Raw genomic sequence first — 24,582 nt, forward strand, 5'->3', positions numbered from 1 at the left:
TTCCTCATTGCTGTTGGTTTTGCCAGTTCACTGTTTACAAGAAGGCAGCGTGCGACCTTGAGAGTGGTTACTGGCTGATCCCCATCGTGTCATTTTCTTCCAGAGCTGAGGGCTGAGGTTGACATCATTGAACAGATGAGCAGCAGCAGTGGGAGCAGTTCATCAGACTCAGAGAGCTCGTCGGGAAGTGACGACGACAGCTCCAGCAGCGAGGGCGAGGACACCGGCCCGGCGTCTCCTCCACAGCCTGCCCTCCAGCAGCCCTACAACAGCAGGCCGGCTGTCGCCAATGGGACCAGCCGGCCACAGGGAAGCAACCAGCTCATGAACACCCTCAGTGAGTGTGCTCTCCCTGTCCTGGCTCAGAGCAGGGGGCTTGGCAGGCTAGGGATGCAGCTTCTGCTTATCTTACACCCGAGTCTATAAACCAGAAGACATTTCAGGCGTAAGAAAGCGTCCTGACAGAGTGTGGAGCAGAAAGGACTAAGGACTGTTTTGTACCAAACAGTTACAAAAAATAAAAGGGTGCGGGGATGTTGGGGAAGCACAAAACTAAAAAGTTTCTTCTTCTCCCCTCCCTCCCATCCCCGGCTCAAATTAGTTTCTGTGAATTTTCGAAAATGCTGAAACATGAATAGCTCAGCTCTTTGTTTTTGCATTTACCAGGCTTTACAGGCTTTAGAGGCGATGCCTTCCATCATAGTGTCCTCTGCTTCCAGGTCTTTTTACGGTCCCAAGAACACAGTTGTCCAGACTGTGGTGTCTTGCAGCCCATAGGCTTTGGAAGCTGAGCCATTAGGGTATATTTGGAAACCAACTAGCCTTTGGCAAGAGGAAGAGGAAGGGCATTGCAGTATCTTGGTGGCTCTCCGTACAGTTGATACTAAAGTAAAGCGGAGAAAGACAACAAAAACCGATTTCTTTGTGTTGGAGGTAGGGAGAGTGCTTGTTTCCTACACCTTCTCTCGCCAGTATCGTGGTGAGTGCTTTCGTCTGGCATGACGGCCTTCAAGGAGTTTGGAAGGTCTGGAGGCAATAGTGGGGAAGCTAACCTAGTGCCCCTACTACTGTGGGCCAGGTAGCGGTCGTTCTCAACCTCACCAGTGCAGACATTGTGGGGCAGGCAAATCTTTGTTGTGGGGGCCGTCCAACGCATTGCAGGATGGCCGAGAGCATTCCTGGCCTTCCCCCGGTAGGTGCCCTTCCTCCTCCCATCTCCCCAGTTGTGTCAACCCCAAATATCTCAAGACATTGCCAGATGTCCTCTGGGAGGCAAAACCACTCCTGCTGGACAAACGCTACCTGAGTGAGGTCAACACTGTTAAGATATCAATCGAGGACATTGTCTGCTGTCCCATTCTGTGGGCTGACACTCTGGATGTCAGGGTATGCTTTGCCGCTATTCTCAGTTGGCCAGGAATAGTAAGTTCCATACTGGGAATTTGGTATTGTGGGAGAGCGCCAGACAGCTGAATTATTTTTTCCTCCTAGAACGAAAGAGCAGAAGAAATGGCACAGTGGGTGTTAATCTGCCTACCAGTGCCTTGAAATCCTTTTAGCTCTTCATGGCTCCAAGTCTTCCTGTTCAGCAGCTCTTCAGATGGCAAGACCTTAACTTGATATAAGCAATTTCAGAGCTGGATTTTCAACTCCAGTTCCACTGGTGTGTTAAATGCACATCATCTTACTTTGTAAGAGATCATGCTCAACTTAGCTGATTGGGCGTCACTAGCTCTTGCCAGGCCCCACTTTCCTTCCTTAAATTTAGAACGGTAGTTGTCACATTCTCTGGTCTCAGACCTCTTAATTAAAACAATTATTGAGGACCCCAGAGAGCTTTTGTGTAAGTGGCTTATATCCACTTAATAGTACCATTAGAAATTAAAACTGAAATATTTAAATTATCCAGTAATTCATTTAAAATAGCAATGATAAACCATCACATGTTAACAAAAATACCGTTTTTATGAAAAACAAATTTTCCAATCAAAAAATATTTAGTAAGAGAGTAACGTTACTTTAAAATTTCATAAATCTCTTTATGATCTGGCTTAGTGGAAACCTGCATTCAGTCTGTTGCCATAAGTTGTTTAGGTTGAGGTATATGAAGAAAATCTGGCCTCACACAGGTGTGTAGTTAGAAGAGGAAATAGCCTCCTGGAAAGGTCTCAAGGACTCTGGGGTCCCCCACACAAACAGAAGGGCTGGCCTAGGGATTAGCAATCCATCATGTAGCGGTTCACTTTCGTTGTAATCCAAGTGGTATCGACTGGGTCCTGTCATTCTGTCATATTAGATTAAAACACCGAGCACTTCTATTCTTCACTACTAAAACCTAAATTCTGCACACAAACAAAAATCTGAGGCTAAAGTAATTGCAGCTCATTAGTTGAGAGTTGAGGTTTAAAGTAACATGAACAGGGGCTCCTGGGTGGCTCAGTGGGTTGACCGTCCAACTTCCAGCTCAGGTCGTGATCTCGCGGTTCATGGGTTTGAGTCCTAGCAGACCTAGAGCCTGCTTCGAATTCTGTCTCTCTCCCTTTCTTTCTCTCTATCTCTCTCTCTCTGCGCCTACCCCGCTCATACTCTGTGTGTCTCTTTCTCTCTCAAAAATACATAAATGTTATAAAAAAATTTTTTTTTAAGTAATGTGAACGTGCTAAACAGCGGTGTCCCAGAGGGGATGCTGGGTTAGCCGGTTACTGGTAGAAACAGCATCCAGCTTCCTTTTTGGGAAGCCTAACTCGTTATTTTAGCTTTTATAAAGCAACTTCATGTGAACAATTCTAGATGGTGAGTCGGTTATTTATACTTTTTTGCTATTAACACATTTAAAAGCTGTCTGGCCTGCTCCCCCTGTTTTATCCTAGGACGTGGCATCACTGTGCTTTGTAGGTATCAAGAATGGCATTTCTTTAAAAACGTTGACTGCATCAGTTTTGTCACTGAACCACATCGGTTTTCCTCCCTAATTAAGTTGAGTTGGCCGTGGTTTTCCTGTAGTGTGGTAACGAAGACAGTCCAACAAAGTGTTGTGGGGAAGCCATTTTTAAATTGTGCACTTTTAGTGTGATTCTGTGTTCTTTCTATAGGAAATGACTTGCAGTTGAGTGAGTCTGGCAGTGACAGTGATGACTAGAGCCGATCTTTCGAAATCAGCTTCTCGGTGCACAGATCTGCCGCCGGACTGGGCCGCGCTCACATGGAGCCCACTGCTGAGACGGACACGCTGTGGATCAGTGACTAGTAGGCGCGTGAGGCCATGGGGGTCTCAGATACTCAAGTCTTTAACTTAGTGGTGATGGGTGATTTTCTCATGTAATTTTTGAACAATCTCATGTTGCGAAGTAGATCAATAGAAGAACTAACAGAATTATATTTCTATTTGGTTAACACTGTTAATGAAAAACAGACAGATGTGCCCTGGTCTAGGTTACGCAAAGGCCATTATCTTAACCAGGCCAGTGATTCAGTTGTAAACCTCAGCAGCCACCAGTTTGGCCAAGTGGTCTGCACCAGTGAAATGACACCTGGTCTTTGAGGGGTTGGAGAACGAGGGAGACCTCAAATTGTAGCACAGAAATATTTTAAAACCACTTTAAACCATTGAGACAAAGTGGTGAGGAAGTGTCGTCTGACCCAGCCTGACAAGCCTCTGTAGAAATGGACTTGGGGAGGGAGTCCTGGAGTGCCCGCTGGGCAGGACCCAGAGCTCCGCTAGTTCAGCCCCTTGACTTACACATAAGAGAAGCACACAGCCGTTCCCGGCCCTGTCTCCTTCCCCTCTGGCTGTTCCTGCTGCTCCTGCCCTTGAATCTTATTAACTGGAACCGGAGATTCTTATTCATGGGACTTCTAGTTGTGTATCAGAGCTTTTATTGGATTCCAGAAGACAAAGTGTTGGGTACTTCTGGCTCAAATTCTGATCCATAAAGTCCCTAAATACATGAGGCTGGGTGAGCAGATTAAACATGCAGCCACTGGCTGACACATGAGATGCAATTCAATTGGGGCTTTTAGTTCCAGGTAGATCCATACTGAGTGTTCTCCGTTCAGTGAATGTTAGTAGGGGAGGTGGGAGTGGGCGAGAGGTGTAGTGAAGGAACCTTTCTGAACAAAAGAACCAGCAGCAGGCTTCCAAAAACCTGAATGTAGATAGGAATTCTATAATATGAAATGAGCACATTCTTAGATAAGGTATTTCTCTTCATGCTTTTGTACCACTGTTTGTGCCTGACTCCCAGACTGATTTGTATTTTTGATAAACTAGAAGAAAGTCACAAGATTGCCTTTTGCAGTGTGCAGTTTCCAAATGAATCTCTTGTTACAGGATCACTAGTAAATGTTCCATATTGAGTGAATGAGTGATAAATTATCCTGTGATTGGTATGGAGTAGCCTATTTCTATAATTTGAATGGATACAATTTGAATGTCCTGAAGAAATTTCCATTTACTTTGGTTCAGTGGGTATCAAGAACATTGAAAATGACTTTCCTTCCTTAGGTTCTTCCACTCAAAGATGGCCTCTGCTTCCCCATCTAGTGGATGGAAGCAGTCTGGACCTGGAAAGGAATTAGATTGATTCATGGTGGGGGCTTTGGTGAGAGTTGCACCTTACAGAGTCACCTGTTGCGTGCGCAGTGACTCCAGCGAACTGGAGGTGTGGCCCGGGAGCCATCATCCCCGAGGCACACTTGCACTGCCCCACCCAGTATGGGGAACTGGGACACGCTGGTACTCTGGGTTCTTGGCCCCTCAAGAGGTTTCAGTGGATTTAATGGCAGGTAGGAATTTCTTCATAATGAATTGATAATTGCTTTATAATTCCTTGCTAATGACAGCTCAGGGAAGGTAAAGGTCAGGATTGGGAAACTTGAATTGTTACTGGATGTGGGAATTGTTTCACTGCTCTTAACTTGCTCAAGCTGGGGCAGTTTCCAGGAACTTGAACTAAAAATGTCTATTTAAGCCTCACTCTTTTTTTTCTTCTAAAGTCTTGATTTATACAGATAGAACTGTGGTTTTTCACATGTTGGGTCAAAATGTTTGTTTCTATAGGAAATGCTTGCATGTGGCACTGGGTTTGGTGAGTTGATCTCTCTGGGCTTCAAACTGTTTCCTTTGTCACCCATCCTCCTTGCCCCTGCGTGGTTAGCCTCTACCCCAGCTCCAGTTTTGTTCTCTGCATGGAGCCTTCGGTGGCTCCCTCCCCCTCGCCCTACAGCTTTACCCACCAGAATAAGGAATCTTGTCTTTTTGGAAGTCAAGAATCTGGCCTCACAGACTACTTCCCATGAGTTACCTCACGCCAGCCTCACTGAACTTATCTGTGCTTTCTCAGTCTGTCCCTGCCTCTCCCCCGCCAGGCCCCAGTGCTGTCTGTACTGACCTTCCTCTTGCTTGAGCTCTGGTTGGTGTGAACTCCTTTAAAGCAGGGACTGTCATTTTCACCTCTAGTCCCTGAGGTGTCCACAGGAATAGACATTCAGATGCTTATAGCCTGGTGGGGAGGAGCCAGAGAAGACCAACCCGTGGAGTACACACGGTAGAATGGAGCAGACATGCCAACCATTGGAGACATCTGGGAACTATCCGTACTAATCTGCATGGTTTTCAACTCCCTCGCTGAATTGTTAAAATTGCCTTTCCTCTGTCCTATACAACATCTGCCATATCATTAAGTCATTAGGCAAGATATAAAGACTTAAATTCAGGGTGCCCAAGGAGCCATGGCAAGCTGCGGTAAAGATGTGATTTGGGGAACAGCATAAACAAACCAGAGGTCTGTGATGATGCCACTCATTAACTATTTTTATTTTTATAGCAGAATCATTTTTTTTTCCTGTGTGTGGTATTAATATGTATGTGCTTCAGTGGTGGGAAAACTTGAAAATTCCAGAACCCTTGCTGTCCTAATTGAGAGGCTGGTTAAGTAGGGTGTGTGTGTGTGTGTGTGTGTGTGTGTGTGTGTGTGTGTGTTGTATTTATTACATTATTTTGAAAGATAATAGTGTGTTATCTTAGGTACAGCCAAATTGGATGTTTCCGTTTGGTGAGGAAGGTAGGATTTCTGAAACCCAGGCCTTAACCAGGAGGTTGGAAGACACGACCAATTGAAGCGTTATGAAATGTTTGTTTTTGTTGCTTATGTTGTATCTGTCTTCGGTTTATTATCTCATTCGTTAATGATTTTTAAAATCTTGTGCCTAAAAGTTTATTTTGCATAATTATGAAATAGATGTGCATGTTTACATTTATGTAAAATGTTTGCATTTATGTAAAATATTTGCCGTGTAAAGTTTTTTTGGTTTATTCTCTTAAAGATCACTATATTTAAGTAAAAAATGAAGGTCAGAAGTATATGTCTTGGTGGGTTTTACTTTCTTACTAGGAATCAATGAAAAATGTAAGGTTCTACTAAGAATCCTTTATGCCTGTGCCTGCTTCTCTAAATGAATTCCTTTTGAATTTGGTGTTTATGTTCATTAGGATGAACACCTCAGCTTCAAAAAGGTGTGAAGTTCAAAACTAAAGGATGTCTTTAGTGAGCCACATGGCATCTGAGGCCCCTACTGGGTCTGGAAAGGCAGACCTGGCTTTGAATCTAAGAACCATGCAGGGGTTAAACTGAATCCCTGGACAGATCCTAGTTATTTTAGCACATCAAATTGCTTCCATCTGGAATGCCACGCCACACATACACACACATGTACATACACTCACTGGCTGGAAGTGATCTGCCTCCTGCGTCCATTCCACACCCAGCAGTGCCCACAGCAGTCTTGTAGTCTTGGCTCCTGATAGTCTGCAGACTTCTAGGTGGGCAGTGATCATATTTCTTTTAAAAATTCTCGGTATCTTTCACCTAATGGGTACTTAATACATTTGGATTGAATACAATTACACGTTAAGAGAACTAGCCTAGGAATCCTCTGCTGCTCATTCTGTAACTGGCTCCCATTTCCTCGGGTGGAAATAGGAGTTAGATGTGAACCAGGACTCTCAATGGGGAAGTGGTGGTGTACGTTCATCACTCCAGGGAGTATGGTCCTCAGTTAATTGTTGCCACACAGTGATCTGTAACAAAGTATCCCAGTATTCAGTGGCTTAAAATAAGCATTTATTTTGCTTACAAGTCTGGATTGGTGATTAAGACTGGGTGTGGCTGGACAGTCTGATCTTCACCAGGCTCCATTTGCCTGGCAGTTTGCAGACTCAGCTGATCTAGGATGGCCTTGGCCAGCTCAGCTGGGGCAGTTCAGGTGGGCTCCATGTGTCTTACCCTCTAGCGATCTAGCCCTACACATTGTCATGGCAAAGACAGAGATGCTAGAGTGAGAGAGGAAACAACTGCCTCTGTCACAATTGCTAATGTGTCATTGGCCAAAGCAAGTCACAGGGTCAAGTTCAGAATCCAGGGGTGGGCAAATAAAGTGCATTCTGCCAGATGATGGGAGGAGTTGCAAGGCGTAGATACAGGGAGGTGTGAGGATTAGGGCTATTACTGCAATCTACTACCTCCACCTATTCCATGTCCCTACCGTGGCTGAGAACACTGGACCTTTTAATCACTAAGTCCTCTCTCAACTTGGGTTTCTCCTGGCCAGTTAAATAAAAGTCCATGTAGGAGTTAAGGCCAGTTTCTATCCAAGGTTCCTGCAGAGGGCACCCAAACCAAGCAAAGTCTCCTCTGGACTTGGCACTCTGCCCTATTCAGAGTAGCTTACTTCCTTTCTAACCTTTCCAACCTAAAGCACCATTCATTACCTATTGCTAAGTAACAAATTATTCTAAAACTTAGTGGATTAAAACAACAACCATTTAAAAAAAACATTTTATCTCATGGAATCTGTTTGTTGGTTAGGATTTAGGACAGAGCTTGGCTGAGCAATTCTCCTTTTGGCTTCAATTGAGGTGACTCAGTGGTGCTCAGTTGGCAGATGGGCAGGACTAGAGAATCCAAACTGGCTTCACTCACGTGTCTGGCACCGTGGAGGGGATGGCTGAAAGTAGGCTCATTTGGGGCTGTCAGCCAGAGCCTCTCTAACATGGCAGTCCCAAGGTAGCTGGTCTTCTCACATGATGGCTGCTTTCTCCTAGAATGAGCATCCCAAGAAGCTGCTTGGCCATTTATGACCTAGCCTGGGAAGTCACACAGCATCACATCCACAGTATTCTATTGCTCTCTAAGCAATGAGAAGCCCACCTGGATTCAAGAGGGACATAAATCCTACATCCTTAATGGAAGAGCATTTAAAAAGCCACCTACACAAAATCCTCCTTTCCCCCAGTGTATTTGGTCTATGGCCATTGTTCTCAAATGAGACGTTTCCCCAGAGTAGTGGCTCTTAAAATGTGGTCCCTGGTCCAGCACCATCAGCATCCCCTGGGACCTTGTTAGAAATATAAATAAGGTGTACTTCAGATCCCCAGAATCGGAAGTTCCAAAGTGGGCCCCAGTTACCTGTGTGACAAGCCTTTCAGGTCATCCTAATAAATGCTAAAGCTTTAGAATCCCTGCCGCAAGGACACAGATGCCCTTGGTGAGCCTCAAGTGATGACTATGGATGACTGCTTTCAACTTCCCATCCCACGTGTGGGACTGAGGGTAACCTGGAGTGGTGCATACGGTGGGGTATGGTACTCTATGAATTGGAACATCAAAAACCAAAATCTAGAAGAGGTATTAAGGGAGTGGAAGGATGGCAAGACAATTACCCATTGTCCTTGAAGAAATTACAGGAACCAAAATAATCACAAATTCAATTCTTGAGATACTAGCATCTTGGCAGCAGATTTTCATGATTATATGGGCCCCCCTTTTCCTTCTATAAATGTAGTAGGACAAGGGGGAATAGACGGCAGGGAAAATAGCCCATTTCTTCCTTCAGTGAGGTGGTTTCTTATAGAGTTGTCTGATTCTGTCGGGGGCTGAAAAGAACTCAGGTGAGCCCCCCAGAGAGGAAGCCCCTCTGATAAAGGCAATGTGAGTTCTCTTACTCCATTCCCCAGGGGGAAGAGTGGGGGCAGTCCTAAACCCATTATTTTTGTGTGATTTGCAGCCTCTCAGAATGGTTACAAATGAAGGTGCTGGAGAGGAACCTATACTCCTGGAGCCTCTGGGCCCATGGGTGGTAACTGGGTTGGTGAAGTGTTAACAGTCTCCTTGATGAATTGCCAACATACTTGATCTGAGAGCTCACTGTTACCACACAAATGCAAGATCTGAGTTTCACTGAAATTGGTTCACTATAGAGGAGGGATTGGGGGAGATAACTAAAGGCAGTCTTTGGAGCAGGATTGGCCCTAATTATGAGGCTTGGAGATTTGTAAGCAGTTTGACCCATGTGTCCTCTATGCCCATATTGGAGTGATGGATGGCCAGTGTGTCTGTCCCATGGTGCTCAGAAAGTGTGTCTTACCATTTTTGCAAGCACCACTTCCTAAGTATTAGTTACAAAGTTCCTCTAAAGACCTTATTTTACTCACATAGTTGTCACTCAGATGGCTTTGCAGGTGGATAAAGACATCTGGGGCCAAACCCCATCCCTGGGCTTTCTTGGTTGTTGGGAGCCTGTGGGCTGACTTGGATCTTTGGGGATCAGTTGAGCAGAGCTTCAGCCTCCGTTATTACTGGTAAGAGGGTTAAACACCAGTCCAGATGGAGAGAGGAAAGGTCAGCCCTGTCCCCTGCCCGTGCCAGAGCAGACACTGATCAAGCCAGCTGCAAGGCAAATGGGAAGCAATCTTCCTGCCACGGTCACCGCTGCAGCCCTGCAGTATCATCATCACTCCTCCCTTTGAGTGACTATTGTTGCTTGCTTTGCAGTGACAGCCCCAGCCTCGCTTTTCACTCCTGCAACCTGAACAAAAATCACTGTGAACTTCTGTGACTAAACTCTCGGGCTGTCAGACTTCTGCAGTTTGCAATCCTATCAGTAAGACTGAAACTTTCCACTCTTGCCTGGAACACCTGCACCACGTGAGTCACTTGGACACAGAGAAGCAGTTTCAGTTTCTACCTCAGATACAGCAATTCTGATAGGGATTTTCAGGCATAACATTCCATGCTTTTTTCTTTTTTCAACTAACTTTGTAGTTTTCCAAGGCAACAGGACTCGGGTCCACTTTCCAGTCCAGGCTTCACCTCGACCCCATTACACACTGCTTGCTCTGCTTTGAGCCTGTCCCCACAGTCCTTTTACATTCTACCTCTCCCCAAATCCTATCGTAATCTTGCCTTTCTCGGTTTGATGAAATGCCCCATTGTTCCTCTGCTGTTTGGTCTCCCTCTACAAGTCAGTAAGCCGAATTTTGTTAGTTCTGCTAAACAAATTTTGTTAGGTCTGCAAAATTTCTGTTAGTTCATTCCTGGTGGTATTCATCAAATGGGCCAATGTGCTGCAAAGTTTGAGAACCACCGCTCTTTTTCACTGATTCGTAGTAAAGGCTGTGGTCCAAACTGCTGTCAAAAGTGGACTCATGTAACCAGCCTCAAAGGGGGGAGAAAGAGACCCCAGGTCCCAAAGAGGTGACTGATTTGGCTTGAGTCACTAAATAATCATGACACAGATAAAACCCAATCCTCCCTAAAGAGTTTCTAGGGGTCAGAAATTTTAAACATATTATCACTAAAATTCAACACAACCCTAAAAACAAGGTACTATTATTCTCAGGATAAAGATGAAAAAAAGAGACTCAGAAAAGTTAAGTAAATTATGCAGAATAATTAAACAGTGACTTGGTGACATCCAGGCTGTAAACCCAAATATGTGAATCCAATCCTTTTTTCACAAAAGCAAACTAGGCCGCCTCTTTCCCTACCTATGGCTTCCTGGGAGAAGCAGCCTCCCATGAGTAGACCTGTCAGAATCCTTTAAGAGCTTTTTAGGTGTGAGGAGTCTTCCCAAATGTTTGCCTCAAGTGGCTCAGCACCTATTCCTGTCAAATGGAAAAGTAAAACCAGAGACGGCCACTGTGATGGACACTGTGTACCCAGCACCCACTCACCCCGCTCCTGCTCTCCACCATATAGGCCAGGAGCCACCCTTTCCTTACACAGCCCGTGTGCTTCTGGAGAGCCCCAGGGAGTGGGCTAGGAGTGTTCTTGTAGCTTTTGCCCCCGGGGGTTCAGGAGCCCAGCTGTAGTCCAGTTAGCAGGTGGCAATCTCCTGATGATAAGCACTGGTTCAGGAATGGGCATATGACCCCAAATAGACAATTGAGGCTCAAGGTAAGATTTTGGGGTGGCTTCTGGAAAAACAATGTCTTGGGAGCTACTGGAATAGACATTCTCTCTCTTCCTCTGGATATTGTAGGGTGCAGATATAAGCCTGAAACTGTAACAGCCACCCCAAGAATCAAACAGGAGATATGCAAATAGCAGAGAGGATAGCTCAAGCAGAGAAATGGAGTGGGAGCCTTGATTGAACTATGTCTGACCTCCACCCTACCACTGGAATTTTTATGTTATAGTAGCCAATAAATTCCACCCTGTGGTTTTTATGATATTTAAGTTGGATTTTATGCCATCTACCAACAAAAGCATCTAAACTGGCATAGCCTTTTTTGGTGACTGAACTGCACCTCTGAAGACCCTATGATATTTTCAGCCACTCCATGTGACAGCCTCAGGAGCAGCTGAGGGAATCCATCACCACTCCTTCGGAGGCCCTGTCACCATTGGAGGACAGCGTGCCCCTGTTCCTGGGGAACCTGCTCCCTGTACCACAGTTAGCATTTCGGGGAAGGGCTGGGGACAGCCCATCTTCCCCGACCTTGCATCTCTCCATTTCACAATGCCACAGGGAGAGAATTACTATTATTATGTAACTTAAGACACGTGGCTTTGAACCCCTTTGTTTTCAGGGCCTCTCAGAACCCCCTTGCAATACTTGGAGACCGGCGCTTCTAACACTGTGGGATAGTTACAAGAGCAGAGGTGGAAGCTCACACACCAGATGCCTGAGTATTTGCGTTATAACCAAACTAACAGACTGTTCTTAAATATGTTCTCTCTGGGGCGCCTGGGTGGCTTAGTCGGTTAAGCATCTGACTTTCGCTTAGGTCATGATCTCGCGGTTCGTGGGTTCGAGCCCCACGTCGGGCTCTGTGCTGACTGCCAGCTCAGAGCCTGGAGCCTGTTTCAGAGTCTGTGACTCCCTCTCTCCCTGACCCTGCCCTGCTCATGCTGTCTCTCTCTCTCTCTCCTAGAAATAAATAAAACATTAAAAACTTTTAATAAAAAAAAAATATGTTCTCTCTGCTTACCTGACAGTCACACCTTCATAAAGCCCTGGAAGGCTAGGTTTGAATTTGGAACATTTAGATTCCTCCAAGTTCTGTAGCAGCACGAGGAGGGCAAGGCTCAGCCCACACTGAGAGGGGCCTCGTGTGTACCTGTGTGGAAACTCCGGCCCACATATCCCAGTCTCATCCATAACCCCTATACACAGCTTGTCCCTGGTCACCCCTCATGCTTAGAGCTGTGTGCTGGTCACACTCAGGAAGACAAACATGGGGAAGAGGCCTCAGGCTCAGGACCACTTGGGTGGGAAGTGTGGTCTCCTGGGGACCTGGAGCATGGTCTGGGAGAGGGGCGTCCAGTACCCATGTCCCCTTGGCCTCTCAGACTCCCTGCGCTGTGGAGAGGATCGCGGCCAGAGAAGGGCCAGGCTGGTGCCCTCTGAGGCAAGAGACCCAGGACAGGGCCCCTCGTGGCCAGGTCTAAGGGCAGTGCTGGAACTCCATTCTAAACATGGTCCTAAAATAAGGCTGGGATGGGCTAGGTTAGCAAGACCAGGCTCTGTGGCCCTGGCTAAATCTCTCCGTATCTCTCAACCTCCGTTTCCTCCCTTGTCCCTGAGGGGGTGGGACTGCTCCTATTCTAGAACCCTCTGCAAAGCCTCAGAAGCAGTGAATTCAGACCCCTCATTCCAACCAGTAATGCTGGGACTCTGGTCCAAAACCCCCAGGGAAGAGAAAGCCACACTGGGGAAACAAATTGCTTATATTTCTTGATTTCCCATCTGAGGATACCAGCATGAAGGTGCGGCTTTACACGGGAGCAACATCACCCCAAGGTGTGCAGTAGAGCCTGGGGGAACCCAGCTGGCCAGTATGTACATCTCTGGAGACCTCGCCCTTGGGCTGATCCCATTAGCTACAGACCACTAGTGATGGCCTGATGTGCCCGAAGCTCTTGTCTGCTGAGTCCCCAAGACTCAGGCACATTAAAGTGCTCTGCATAAAAGCCCAACAGCGTCCCTCCATCTGATAACAAACAGGCAAATCCCACTAGAGGCCTGCCATTAGGGAGACATCTTTCCAAAACAAAGCTAAGCCCCACTCGGGAAAGATGGTGGTACAAGGCAGCTCATAGCCATGCCAGACTAACGACGCTGCAGAAACATGGGGGGCTAAGGTATGTGAGGGCAATGCTGTGCACTCCAGAGACACAAAGGGAAGGCCACAGGGTATACACAAGAGTCAACAGGCAGCCAGGAGCTGGAGCTCAGAACAGAAACAGTCTCTGCCTAGAACAGGTACTCAGTCGTAGGGCCTCAGATGGGGAAACCCAGGGTGGTGTCTTCCTAAGGACCGGAAACACCAAAAGCCTGCCCAGGTGTAGACTCAGGAGGCCACGCCCTCTGGTAGTGAATTTCCTGGACAAGAGATGGACATAAGGGACGTTCACAAGACAGAGGTCAAAGTACTGAGAGCCACCAGGTCAAGGTGTTGCCGGGGATGGTGAAACTGTAGGAGCTACCCTCTTGGGAAACAAGCAGAAAGGCCACTGCTCTGCTGTTCACATGCTGAGCATCCCAGCTGGGCCGCCACCCTCTCCCAGGGGCAGAGCACCGGTTTGGTGGCCTTCTCAGGGCTTGTTCACAGTTGGGTCTCTTCTTGGGGGAGCTGCGTCCACATGAGGCTGTGCTGGGCCATGGCCAGTTGAGGGGTTCCTCAGCGGGTCCAGAGCTGGGAGCCACTCCAAGAAGGCGGGCTCACTTCCCTGCTTTGTGGTTCGCAGGCCTGGAGAGACCTGACAGCCAGCTGCCCCAGGTGAGAATGCCCACATTGCTGGAGGTCAGAGGAGCCGAGAGGCCTGTCCACCACATGCCCCAAATGGGGTGATGACAAATTCGAAAAGCCCTGCAGGTCTAGGTGTGGGTAACAGTTGTGAGCCAAGTCCATGGTCTGGGTCAGTAACATTCCGGAAGAAAAAGGGCACTGTAGGTCGGCAATTTGGCTGGATGGTAGCAATGGGAAAAGGTTCCCAGGGGGAGCATGTGGAAGGTTCTCCGGGACTTTGGTTAAGACAGGGTGCAGTGGTCCTAAGTTCTTCCGGTTGGATCGAGTTAAAAGCATGTCTTAGCAGCAAGGTTTGTCCTTGTTTTTGTCACACGAAGGTGGTGGAAAGTGGACCGGGGGGGTGCAAAGTCAATGCGATGGCTGGGGAGAAGCTGCCGCCGACCCTGTGGGATGCAGCCCTCCTCCTCCTCAGGCCTTTCATGTGAAGTAGCGGCAGGACGTGGAGTCAATGTAGCAGTACGGGGTGCACTGCAGGTCCCCATATGACCTGAGGGGGGCAGATACGGGTCAGGATGCATGGGGCAGTGGGCACAACAGCTCCTGCCTAGGCATGTTCTAAAAGGCCACCTCTGGTGACGTTTGATCCAACCTCATCAGACAACTGTCCCTGCTGCTACCTTACTAAAGGGCCTTGGGGTTTGACAGAGTGCTCTCATTCTCATTTGGGGTAAGAGGCTTGGGGCAGTTGAGGTCAGGCCTCTGCAACTTTTCCCCTTGAGGCCAGCTGAGGGATCTATGTGGAAAGAGTTGGGAACAATGTTCTTAACACAGCATCTCTGAGAGAATCACTCCCTTCTCAAGACCTGAAAGGTTTCTGGTGCTGTCCACCAATCATACTGTACTGATGCAAATATTCTATTTCTGTGCAGTCCAGTCTGGCAGCCTCTAGCCATACGTGTCTACTGAGGTCTGAAAATAAGGCTAGTATGACTGAATAACTGATTTTTAATTTTAATTAAAGTTATATAGCAATGTGTGGCCACCAGATGGGACAGCACAGCCTAGACCTCTGTAAGCCCAAATGCTAATGTATAATGGTTATACATTATACCCATATTCACAAGCATCCCCTGAGGCTTCTAGAGATTCCCTGAGTAACCCCAGGGAGCTAGTGGGTGAGCCCCGGGCTCTATGCAGTCCCATGTTCCATGTCCAGTCGTCTATACTGACCTGTCTCCATGAAGCCATCAACTAGCTTAGACCTGCCACCTCTCTGACAGGCGCCAGAGGACAGGGCACTTCAGGGACACTTCAGGGATAGAACATACAGACACAGAGATGCAGTCGGGTCCTGGCCAAGCCTAAACTGCTTGGAGTTTGGGGGTGACCACAGGTCTGTAGTTCTCCCGGCCTGGTTTGAGATGCTGATGTGTGTTTGCGGGGACTGGGCGCTGAGGAGACCTCCTTGGAAGAGAGAGCGGACAGAGAGGGTGACAGAAAGACAGGACTGGTGTCTATTCCCCAGCCCTACTGAGGGTCTGGACCCACGCTTACCACAGGAACAGGGTTGAAAGCAAAGACTGAAGAGACTGGACTCCTGAAGGACCTAGGAGGTGTGAGGGGCCAGCGATCCATGCTGAAGCCAACGGAGAAGCAGGAACTAGGGAGGAAAGCCTTCTCATTTTCCCGAGAATGCTATACAACTCTGCATCTGTGGCGATTAGGGGGAGTGCGGTGTGGTTTTGCATTTCACAGGGCCAGGGTCCTTCAGCTGGCTTGGGAGATGTCAACCATGGAGGTCAATGTGAACACCCACCAGAGAGCCCCAGATAGAACTAGAAGGGTCCCTGAAGGGGGTGCTAAGTTCTCGGGGTTTTCCTGGAGCAGTCATGAGCCAGCAAAATTAGATGTTAATGCTGGTGTGATCTCATCTGCACCCCAGTCCTGCCCCGGGGGCTGGGAGTTGTTCCAGAGAACTCCGGTTATACAGACACTTAGATTCTTGGAAATGCCCTGGCACCTCCACCCTCCACTGGGCTTCCTCCAGACCCACTTTCCAGAAGACTAACGTGGTCATGGCAGCCACTGCGGTTGGGAGGCTGCTCACCCAGGGGCAACAGCTGCACATAGAGACTGCTGATTGCCAGGGGCCCAGGATGGAGCTGGTGACTGAGCTCGGCCTCAGAGGCACCCAGCCACCCTGAGAGGGCGTATGGTGGTTATATGTTTACTGCCTGTCTCCCTTAGGTGAGCAGGGACGGTGTGTTGTGCTATTTGTCACCATACCTCACTGTCTAGAAAGTACCAGGAACATAAGAAGCATTAAAAAAAATATCTGTGAAGGAAAGAGGAGGAGACAGGCAGAGAGGGAGGCAGGGGTGTCATAACAGCATGCGAGGTGATTCCTACCCAGGGAGATAGGTCTCACACGTCAGGTGGCCAAAGTCAGAGCCGTCACAGTCCTCCACACCCTTGTGCTGGTGTCCATCTCCACAGTAGGCCCGGTGACAGCCTGAGGGACACAGGGAAATGTAGCCCTGAGAGGGGGCTGGGGTGGGACGGGCTCACCTTAGCCTATAAGGACTGTGTGGCCTAAAGGATCCATCCACCCAGAGCATGTACCCTCTTAAACGGACTCCCAGAAAGCTTCAGACACTTCCGGGGACCACCCCCTCAGAACCCCAAATCCCACGCCAGAGAATAAGGAGACCCAAGCTCCAGCCCACTCCAGTACTTGTTAGCCGACAGAGCGAGAGCAGGCCCCTTGGCCTCTCGGAGCCCCAATATCCCTATCTCAAAGCTGGGGTGTGGACACCACTTCACAGGGCACGCTGTGGGTTCCAATGAAGTGAGAATCAGGAGACCGTGTGCCGGGCACAAGTGATGGCCATGGTGGCTCTAGTCTACAGAGAACTTCCAGGACCCTGAAAGGTGACCCTGCGATCCCCAGACGATCTTCACCAGATAGTTCTCACACAAGGGAAGGACCTGGGAGCATGAACCCCACTCTCATCTTACAGGGTTCCTTCCTGCTGTTGATGTTGTCTGCACCAGGGGCAGAAGGGATCTGCCCTTCTCCAGGACTCCAGGCAGAGCTGGCATGCCGGGGATCACCATCCCGGGAACTGTCATGGGAAGGACAACTACAGAGAGGGCGCTGGCCACTTCTCGGTCCCTGCACCCATCCCTGAGCGTTTACACACCCCTACACCTGAGCCAGGCCGGCTCCTCACAGCAGGGGCTTAAAAATAATTTGGTGAAAGGATGTCAAACCCTTACTATACCCAGATGACCAAGTGCACATTAGCGCACAGAATCTCTAAAGAGCTGAGTGGCTGGCACCGACACAGTCGAGGAAAGTGAGACTTGGAGCTGTGAACTGCCCTCCGTCACCCCACTCACTGATAGCCTCCCTCAGGAGCATTCAAACTCTCTTCCGTCTGGTTCCAAATCCCCTGCTTTCTACCTCACCGTCTGTTTTTGTCATGTGATTTTAAAAAAAAAACCAGAAAGAAAGCGAACCCTCCAGTGCGGTGCCGCCTGCCCATCCCAGTAGCCCATCCACATGAAGTCTGCTTCCCCCCTAAAAGGGCTTTGCCACTAAGGCTCCATCTGGTAAAAGTCCTGATGCAAATTCTTGACTGCTCCCTTTTGTCTTTCACTGTATCACCTTTATCTTTTGATAAAGAATGTGGACTGGAATATTCTGGATTTTACCAAGAAGTAGGATTCAGGGAAAAGGAAGGACTGGTGGCTTCTCTGGGGGCCAGACCCTTGACACTAACCCACAATGACATGCTCGGGCAGTGAAAAGTCAGCATTCGTCCTGAATGGGAGGGCCGTCCCCACAGCAGCCCAGGGGTACCCCCTCTGACTCGGAGGTCATCCCAGCCCACCAGAGCTAGCATCCCGGGGCTTGCCCTCCCTCAGCCAGCTGGCATTCAGGCCCTCCCATGATGGGCCCCACTCACTGATGCAGCCATCACCCACGTCGTCGTTCCCGTCATCACACTCCTCACCTGGCTGCAGGACCCCGTCCCCACAGGAGCCGCGGTGGTCCACAGTGTAGTCCACAGGGTAGAAAGGGGTTACCTGGCCGAAGAAACATAGGACAGTTACCAGGGGTGAAGTGACAGGTCATTGGCACTGGGGATGGAGGCCCTGGGTCTTGGCGGGAAAGGCACCCTTCTTTGGGCAGAGCTCTGCACTTGGCGGGAAGGCTGGGCCAGACCAAGACAGTGTCCTGGCAGCGTGGGGGCAGGAGACCGCCTGGAACCCTGGCTCAGAGAGGAGGTCCTCTCTGGCGGACAGGGGCACGGAGAGCTGCTCAGAAGCAGAGAAGAGGAGGAGGCCCAGCCCTTCCATGGAAACAGACTACAGGAAGCTCTGCCCCAGGCCTGACCCATGGCCCTTCTTTCCTCTCATGTTGTGTCCCTCTCTGGGGCGGGGTATGTCCTGAGTGTCTGCCTCAGGGTACCTGGATAGGGAGCCAGCCAAGGCTGTCCTTGAAGTACAGAGATCTCTGGTCTTTGCGGAAGGCGATGGCATTTTGGGTATTCAGCCTCTCGAGCTCTTCCTGGTTGTTGACCACAAAAATCTGCCAGGGAACACACTGGTGAGGATTCCAGAAATCACTTCTATAGGGGGCAGGGGAAAAGCAGGAAGAGGAAACGGAATCTCCATCCTTGGGCTGGGTAACAGTAGGGGGAAGGGAGTCTGCATATCACACTCTGGAGCTCCTCCCAAAGGTGGGAGGGATGTCCTGATTCCCACATCTCAACCCAGCTCCTAAGGTCTGGGTGTGCAATGAGAACATCCACGATTTACAATTTTTAAACACTGAAAATGTTCCCGACACTTAAATAAAAGGGTGATGTCATCTAATCAAGTAATTCAACATCTGGAAAAGATTCTTAACAAAATTGTTATACTCAAAGGGGTTCATTATAGTTTTATTTACATTAGTGAAAAGCCTGGGAGAACCTTACAAGTATCCGACAGTAGAGCCCTGGCTCAATAAATCACAGCGCAGCCGCACGATGGATGGACGAGTACACGTGCATTCAAGTGATGAGGTAATCCAGGGTTACCTCAAAATAATCCAAGGGAGGGTGGGCAGTAGTGAGTGCATATAGGGACAAAACAGGATTAGCCAGCAGTTGATACGTGTTGAATTTGTGTGAAGGTACATAGAGGTTCGTTATACTATTTGTTCTGCTTTTACATTTACTTGAAATTTTCTGTAATTTTTTGTCCTTAAAAAAAGACAAAGAAAATACTTTGAAAATACTTAAATTGGACCCACTACCAAATGGGCAATTTGGTTTCCTACTCTTGATTTTTCCCTTATTTTCCAATTCCCTTAATGAGTGTGTACCAGGTATAACGGGGAAACCCGTTTTATTAAAAGGCTTTTACAAAGCTCATAGAGGATCAGGTGAGAGGTCCCGATGGACAGCTACCAGATTTTCTCCCGGGAGCCTTACCACAGGAACATGCGGGGACCTGGAACCATACATGGATTCCCCGTAGGAGGGGTTATTCACATTCGTAGGGGGTCCACAAAGACAACTTCCTGGAGGCCCGGGAAATCCTCTGTCCCCTTTGGGTCCCATCACAAGTTGTTCTAGGAAGCAACAAAATGCTGTGTTACTAGAACGAAGAAAGCAAAAACCAAACAGCCCGGGGAGATGTGAGCAACCTTCACAACACAAAGAAGGTCAAAGTCCACAGCATCTTACGGTAGGCCCTGGGAAGAGGCTCAAAGAGACTCTTGATGCAAGATACAGAGGAGGTGGTTTTCTGTGGGTCCCTTAACCACACTGAGTGTTAAAGCACTTTCCCCAACTCTCCATTCCCTTTCTCTATATTTTAGAAACTTGACAGATATTCTACTTCCCAGGCTACCTTGTATGCAAGGTCTGTAATGGGAGAAGGGTTACAAGTAAGCATCTGAGAAAGTCTATTCTGATAAGGAAAAAACATAGCTGGTGAGAGACCTAGCTTCCTCCTCCTTCCTGTCTAGAAGACAGACACCATGTCTGGTGCTGCAGCAGCCACATTGCAACCATGAGGTAATAGGTATGAGAGAAACCAACATACAGGAAAGACCAGGGGCTCATGGGGTGACACTTAGAGGCTGAACCAAAGTCAGCCACTGTCAACGTCTCTGGACTTCCTGGTATGAGAAAAACAATCTCCTTTTTGTTTAGACTATTATTAATAGGGACTTCCTGCTAATGAACACAATGCTGACTGATAACTTTTATTATTACTTTTATTCATTTTACTTTGTTCTTATTTATAAGATCTTTACAAAAGAATTTCTGAAGGTGGGTTTCTTTGATTCCTTCTGGAAGAAAATGGAATGTCTGAAAATGCTCCACCTACTTATTCTCCACTGATATTGAGAAGAGTGTCATGAACATATATGATTAAGAAATTTACTCCCTGCAGTGTGGGTGACCTGCTTGGGTGGTAGTTTTCACCTAGACTTTTAAAGGTCCTAATGTCCAGGCCACACCCCAGACCAAGTCCATCAAGAATGAGGAGAATAGAACCCAGGCATCCATACTTTTAAAAGCTCTCAAGATGATTCCAATGTACACGAAGGTTGAGAATTGCTGGTCTAAGGAAACAGTATTTGCACTAGCCATTTCCCTAGACTGTTCCTTCAACTCCATCCCTCCCTCCCCAGGTGCCTCCCAGCTAGCTCCTGATCTGAATTCAAACATCATTCCTACAGGGAAGCCTTTTGAATCTTTACACTCTGGCATGTTCACCTTGGGTAATTTCACAATTCCCTATGCCTTTTCTTCGCAGCACTTATCTCTGTGATTTTGTATCTTGTGAGATTATCTGATCAACGTCAATCTCCCCCAGTGGAATATCAGCTCCACAAAGGCAAGATTGATACCCGTTTTCATTCACAAGGGCTGGATACGCAGTAGGGGCCTGATACATGCTTGATGATGGAATGAATGAATGAATGTAGACTAACTGGAAAGAAAAGGTCTTCAGAAAAGTCTAAAAATAATAACTCCAGTTGGTAGAAAAGAACGAGAGCAAGAGCCATCTAACAGGGAGAGTGGAAAGAAAGGAAACATGGAGACTGACAAAAGATGTAAGTGGGGCGCCTGGGTGGTTCAGTGGTTGTGTTTGACTTGGGCTCAGTCATGATCTCATGACTTGTGAGTTCTAGCCCCACGTTGGGCTCTGTGCTGACAGCTCAGAGCCTGGGGCCTGCTTCAGATCCTGTGTCTTCCTCTCTCTCTGACCCTCCTCCACTCATGCTTTCTCAAAAATGAATAGATGTTAAAAAAATTTTTTAAAGGATGTAAGTAAGTACTCCTCCTCCTGGAAAAGTAAGGGGGTGTCTGGAGACCAGACAGTCACTGGTTTCAGGTTATATAACTTCCCAGGACAGCCAGCAACTAGGGACACAGTTGGCAGATTCCAGAAGGATAGAAAGCAAAATGACCCCAGGGGAGAGGTGTGGTCAGGACCCCAAGGAAGCAGCTTCAGCTACCTCCCCACAACCTTGAGCCTTCCTGAGCTGATGGACAGATATGTGCTAGAGCAGAAGAATGCCAGCACGAGGGGAAGGGAGGCTTGCCAATCTGATACCAGCTATGGCAATGGCTTGGACAAGAACCAGGAATATAGTGCTGTAGGAGGGGCTCCGGTCCTGTGTTCTGATGTTTTCAGCATAGCCCGCAGAGACACGGACTCCACCAGCCCAGGTCATTACCACCCCTGGGGAAACTGAAGTGCGAATGTTCTGTAATCAAGGATGTGTGAGTGGCATCGGAGAGGCTCTGTGACCCCAACAACTCCTCCAGAACCATGGCCTCGGAGAGGGTCAGGTGTTTGTCCCATTGTCCAGCCAATAAGTGGTGAGGCTAAGATTTGAATTCATGTATGACTTCACACTGTGCCGTTCAAAAGACAAACGTCCAAGAATATTGATGCTTGCAGGAAGCCGGCAATCCCCAGGTACCACCGTGATTCACTTATACCCTGTCTGGGTGCAGGAAAAATTCACTCAGATTTGTAATTTGGTTATGTACAGCAAATCACATCCTAGAGGCATTTTGTCCGGATTCCCTCTGCCACCTCCCAGCACCTCTTTCTCTAACTTGGGTGATAAAGAGCCCCCTCCCCCGTCCATCCCTGAGCACTGTCCAGCCCATAGCTCTGGGCACCAGAACCAGAGGTGGCCTCCAGATAGGACGACAGGACGTGGCAGGGAGCCCACTTCCTGCCTCCACCACAGTTTCTCTGCAGCTCACTCTCAGCTGTTAGAGGGCATCTGTTACCCCGCCTGTTTCCTGCCAGATCCACTGAAGGGCACAGCAGCTGGAACTTCCCCACCTCGGCCTCTCAGAGCTGGTCCAGCGGGCCCGCCTGATCCACCGTCCCCTGGAGCCGGAGGACCTGGCTCTCCACCTTTGCCCAGACTGCCTCCCACCACCGCTGGCTGTGTGGTGGTCACGGGCCTGGCAGGGGACTCTGGGAGGAGGCGGAGGACCCACAGAATAGTCTCCACGTCACCCCCAGCTCCTACTTTGCCTCAGCAGAGACTTCATGGCTGAGTGGGAAGGGGCTCGGGACCAGGAGCCACGGACTGATTCTGGGCCGGGCAAGGCAACCAGTCTGCTCTGTGACCTCCGGGGAAGTCCCTTTTCTCTGAGGTTCAGAGCTCTTTTCTGTAAAGGGAGGGCTGGATAAGACAGGGGTGTTTGACCTGTGTTTCACAGAGCCCAAGGACATTCCGAGATGGATCTGAGGCAGGGGCTCTGGAGCTCTGGGAGGCAGCGTATAGAATCTTGGGCAAAGATAGACACATTTTTCTCCTGAGTGGGTGTGGGACTTTTATCAGGCGCCAGAGGTAGTCTCAGGAATCACTGTTGGGGCCTATTCCCAGTCTTGATAATTATCCAACTGGCCTCAGGTCCAGGTAAGTTCTCTTTTAAATTCCTCCCTCCTCTTTCCAAAAAGAAGTTTCCAAAGAGCAGTATTACTGCCCCATTTTCTTCAGCCCCTTCATTCTGGGAGGCTTCCCAGAAAGGAAGTGAGTCATAAGAAGGCACAGGAAGGGGACATGAGTCAGAAATGGACTACATCCTGCCTGCTTGCTATGCAATAACCCAGGTAGGACAGACTGGGGACCAAAATGGCCCATGTCTGTGAGTGCTTGCAGTGCCCAGCCCTGTCCATCCCACCCGCCAGATGCCACGGGGATGCAAAGCTGACTTGGCCTCAGACACTGCCTCAAGGACTTGCCTTCTAGAAGGCAGATGAAACAAATCTGCAGAAAACGGTTACTGGTGAAGGGCCATAGCAGAGAGGCAATATGTACTTGGGCCCAGGGGAAGGAGGCCCATCCCGTTAGGGACCAAGGATGGCCTTGCTGAAGAGAAGGCTTTGAAGGAAGAAGACGGTTTCACTGGGTGGACCAGAAGATGACCAGAATGCTATTTCAGGCCATGTGGACCCAGAGAGAGTGTAGGAATATGCTCCAGCTCAGCAGGGAACAGAATCAGCTGGAGGGTAAAGGCTGGGATCTGGGAGAGGATGGACAGTGGGGGAGGGGGGGGGGCGCGGTGGTGTGCACACTAGGCTAAGTGACAAGGAGCTGGAAGACCAAGGAGAGAAAATAGGACCACACTGATCCCGCTAAAGGGATGGGGTTGCAATTCCCTGGAGCCTGACAAGACAAAACAGAGGCCATCAGAGAGGGTTGCTGAGGGTCCGAAAGCCTCACCCTTCTCACCCAACCTTGGACCCTAGGAGGGAACTGGAGTTTGAGTCAAAGTAGGGCTGGCCTTTACAAACAGATACAAAATGAGGGCTGGCCTAATGACCTCTTTGCATCCACACCACTCCCCAAGATCCTGGCTACTCCTCAGTTTTGTGAGCTGCTAAGTACCTCAAGGGCCAAGAGAGTCCTTTTCAAAGAAAAATCAGGCCTCAGGCCATGCTCTCAGTCCCTGGGGCTGGCAGCTCCTGATTGTGGGACTTGAGGGGAACGTTACCCATGCCGGAAGCAAGTAAAACGACTTCAAATGACCCTTGAACAACACAAGTTTGAACAGCGCAGGTCCACTTAGATGCAGATTTTTTAGAGCATAGTACTGTAAATGCATTTTTCTCTTCGTTGTGACTTAATTTCATTTTTCTCTAGCTTCCTTTCTTGTAAGGATATAGTACATGACACATATAACATACAAAGTCTATGTTAATCCACTGTTATCAGGAAGGCTTCCAGTCAAAAGCAGGCTATTAGTAGTTAAGTTTGGGGGGGAGAGTCAGAAGTTATATGTGGAATTTCAACTGCACTGTGGTTGGCACCCTTCATCTCCACATTATTCAAGGGCCACGTGTAGTTGGAAGGACCCCCATAGGGACTGTCAATTCCCAGAAGCCGACTGTGGGGCATGGACACATGGCCCAGGATGCATCTCCAATCTAGTTCCCTTAACAGCACAGCAACAGGGGTGGCAAGGTAACTTATTTTTGTACTGACGTTGTTCTCGCACTATTTTTTC

The 24,582-nt window shown here is 48.5% G+C and overlaps 2 protein-coding genes across 4 annotated transcripts in view; one reads left to right on the forward strand and one right to left on the reverse strand.

The window, feature by feature from the left end:
• Positions 1–4,347, forward strand: part of EAF1 (ELL associated factor 1) — an 11,758-nt gene extending 7,411 nt beyond the window's left edge. Inside the window, exons 5-6 of the mRNA XM_039242219.1 lie at positions 104–337; positions 3,093–4,347. Of these exons, the coding sequence (XP_039098150.1) occupies positions 104–337; positions 3,093–3,139 (281 nt within the window). The 3' untranslated portion in view covers positions 3,140–4,347. The remainder of the gene's footprint in view (positions 1–103; positions 338–3,092) is intronic.
• COLQ (collagen like tail subunit of asymmetric acetylcholinesterase) overlaps positions 1–24,582 on the reverse strand; it is a 77,382-nt gene that overhangs the window by 2,885 nt on the left and 49,915 nt on the right. For 2 of the 3 annotated variants that reach the window (XM_039242217.1, XM_039242216.1), the window contains 5 exons: positions 19,519–19,658; positions 18,510–18,629; positions 18,004–18,124; positions 16,442–16,544; positions 13,795–14,579 (listed from right to left, as the gene is read on the reverse strand). In XM_039242217.1, the coding sequence (XP_039098148.1) occupies positions 14,510–14,579; positions 16,442–16,544; positions 18,004–18,124; positions 18,510–18,629; positions 19,519–19,658 (554 nt within the window). In that variant the 3' untranslated portion in view covers positions 13,795–14,509. Of the gene's footprint in view, positions 1–13,794; positions 14,580–16,441; positions 16,545–18,003; positions 18,125–18,509; positions 18,630–19,518; positions 19,659–24,582 lie in introns of those variants that run through there. The other variant, XM_039242218.1, reaches the window with a different exon arrangement.

Source organism: Hyaena hyaena, unplaced genomic scaffold (assembly GCF_003009895.1).
Source record: "Hyaena hyaena isolate Hyena2069 unplaced genomic scaffold, ASM300989v1 scaffold_210, whole genome shotgun sequence".
Classification (NCBI taxonomy): domain Eukaryota; kingdom Metazoa; phylum Chordata; class Mammalia; order Carnivora; family Hyaenidae; genus Hyaena; species Hyaena hyaena.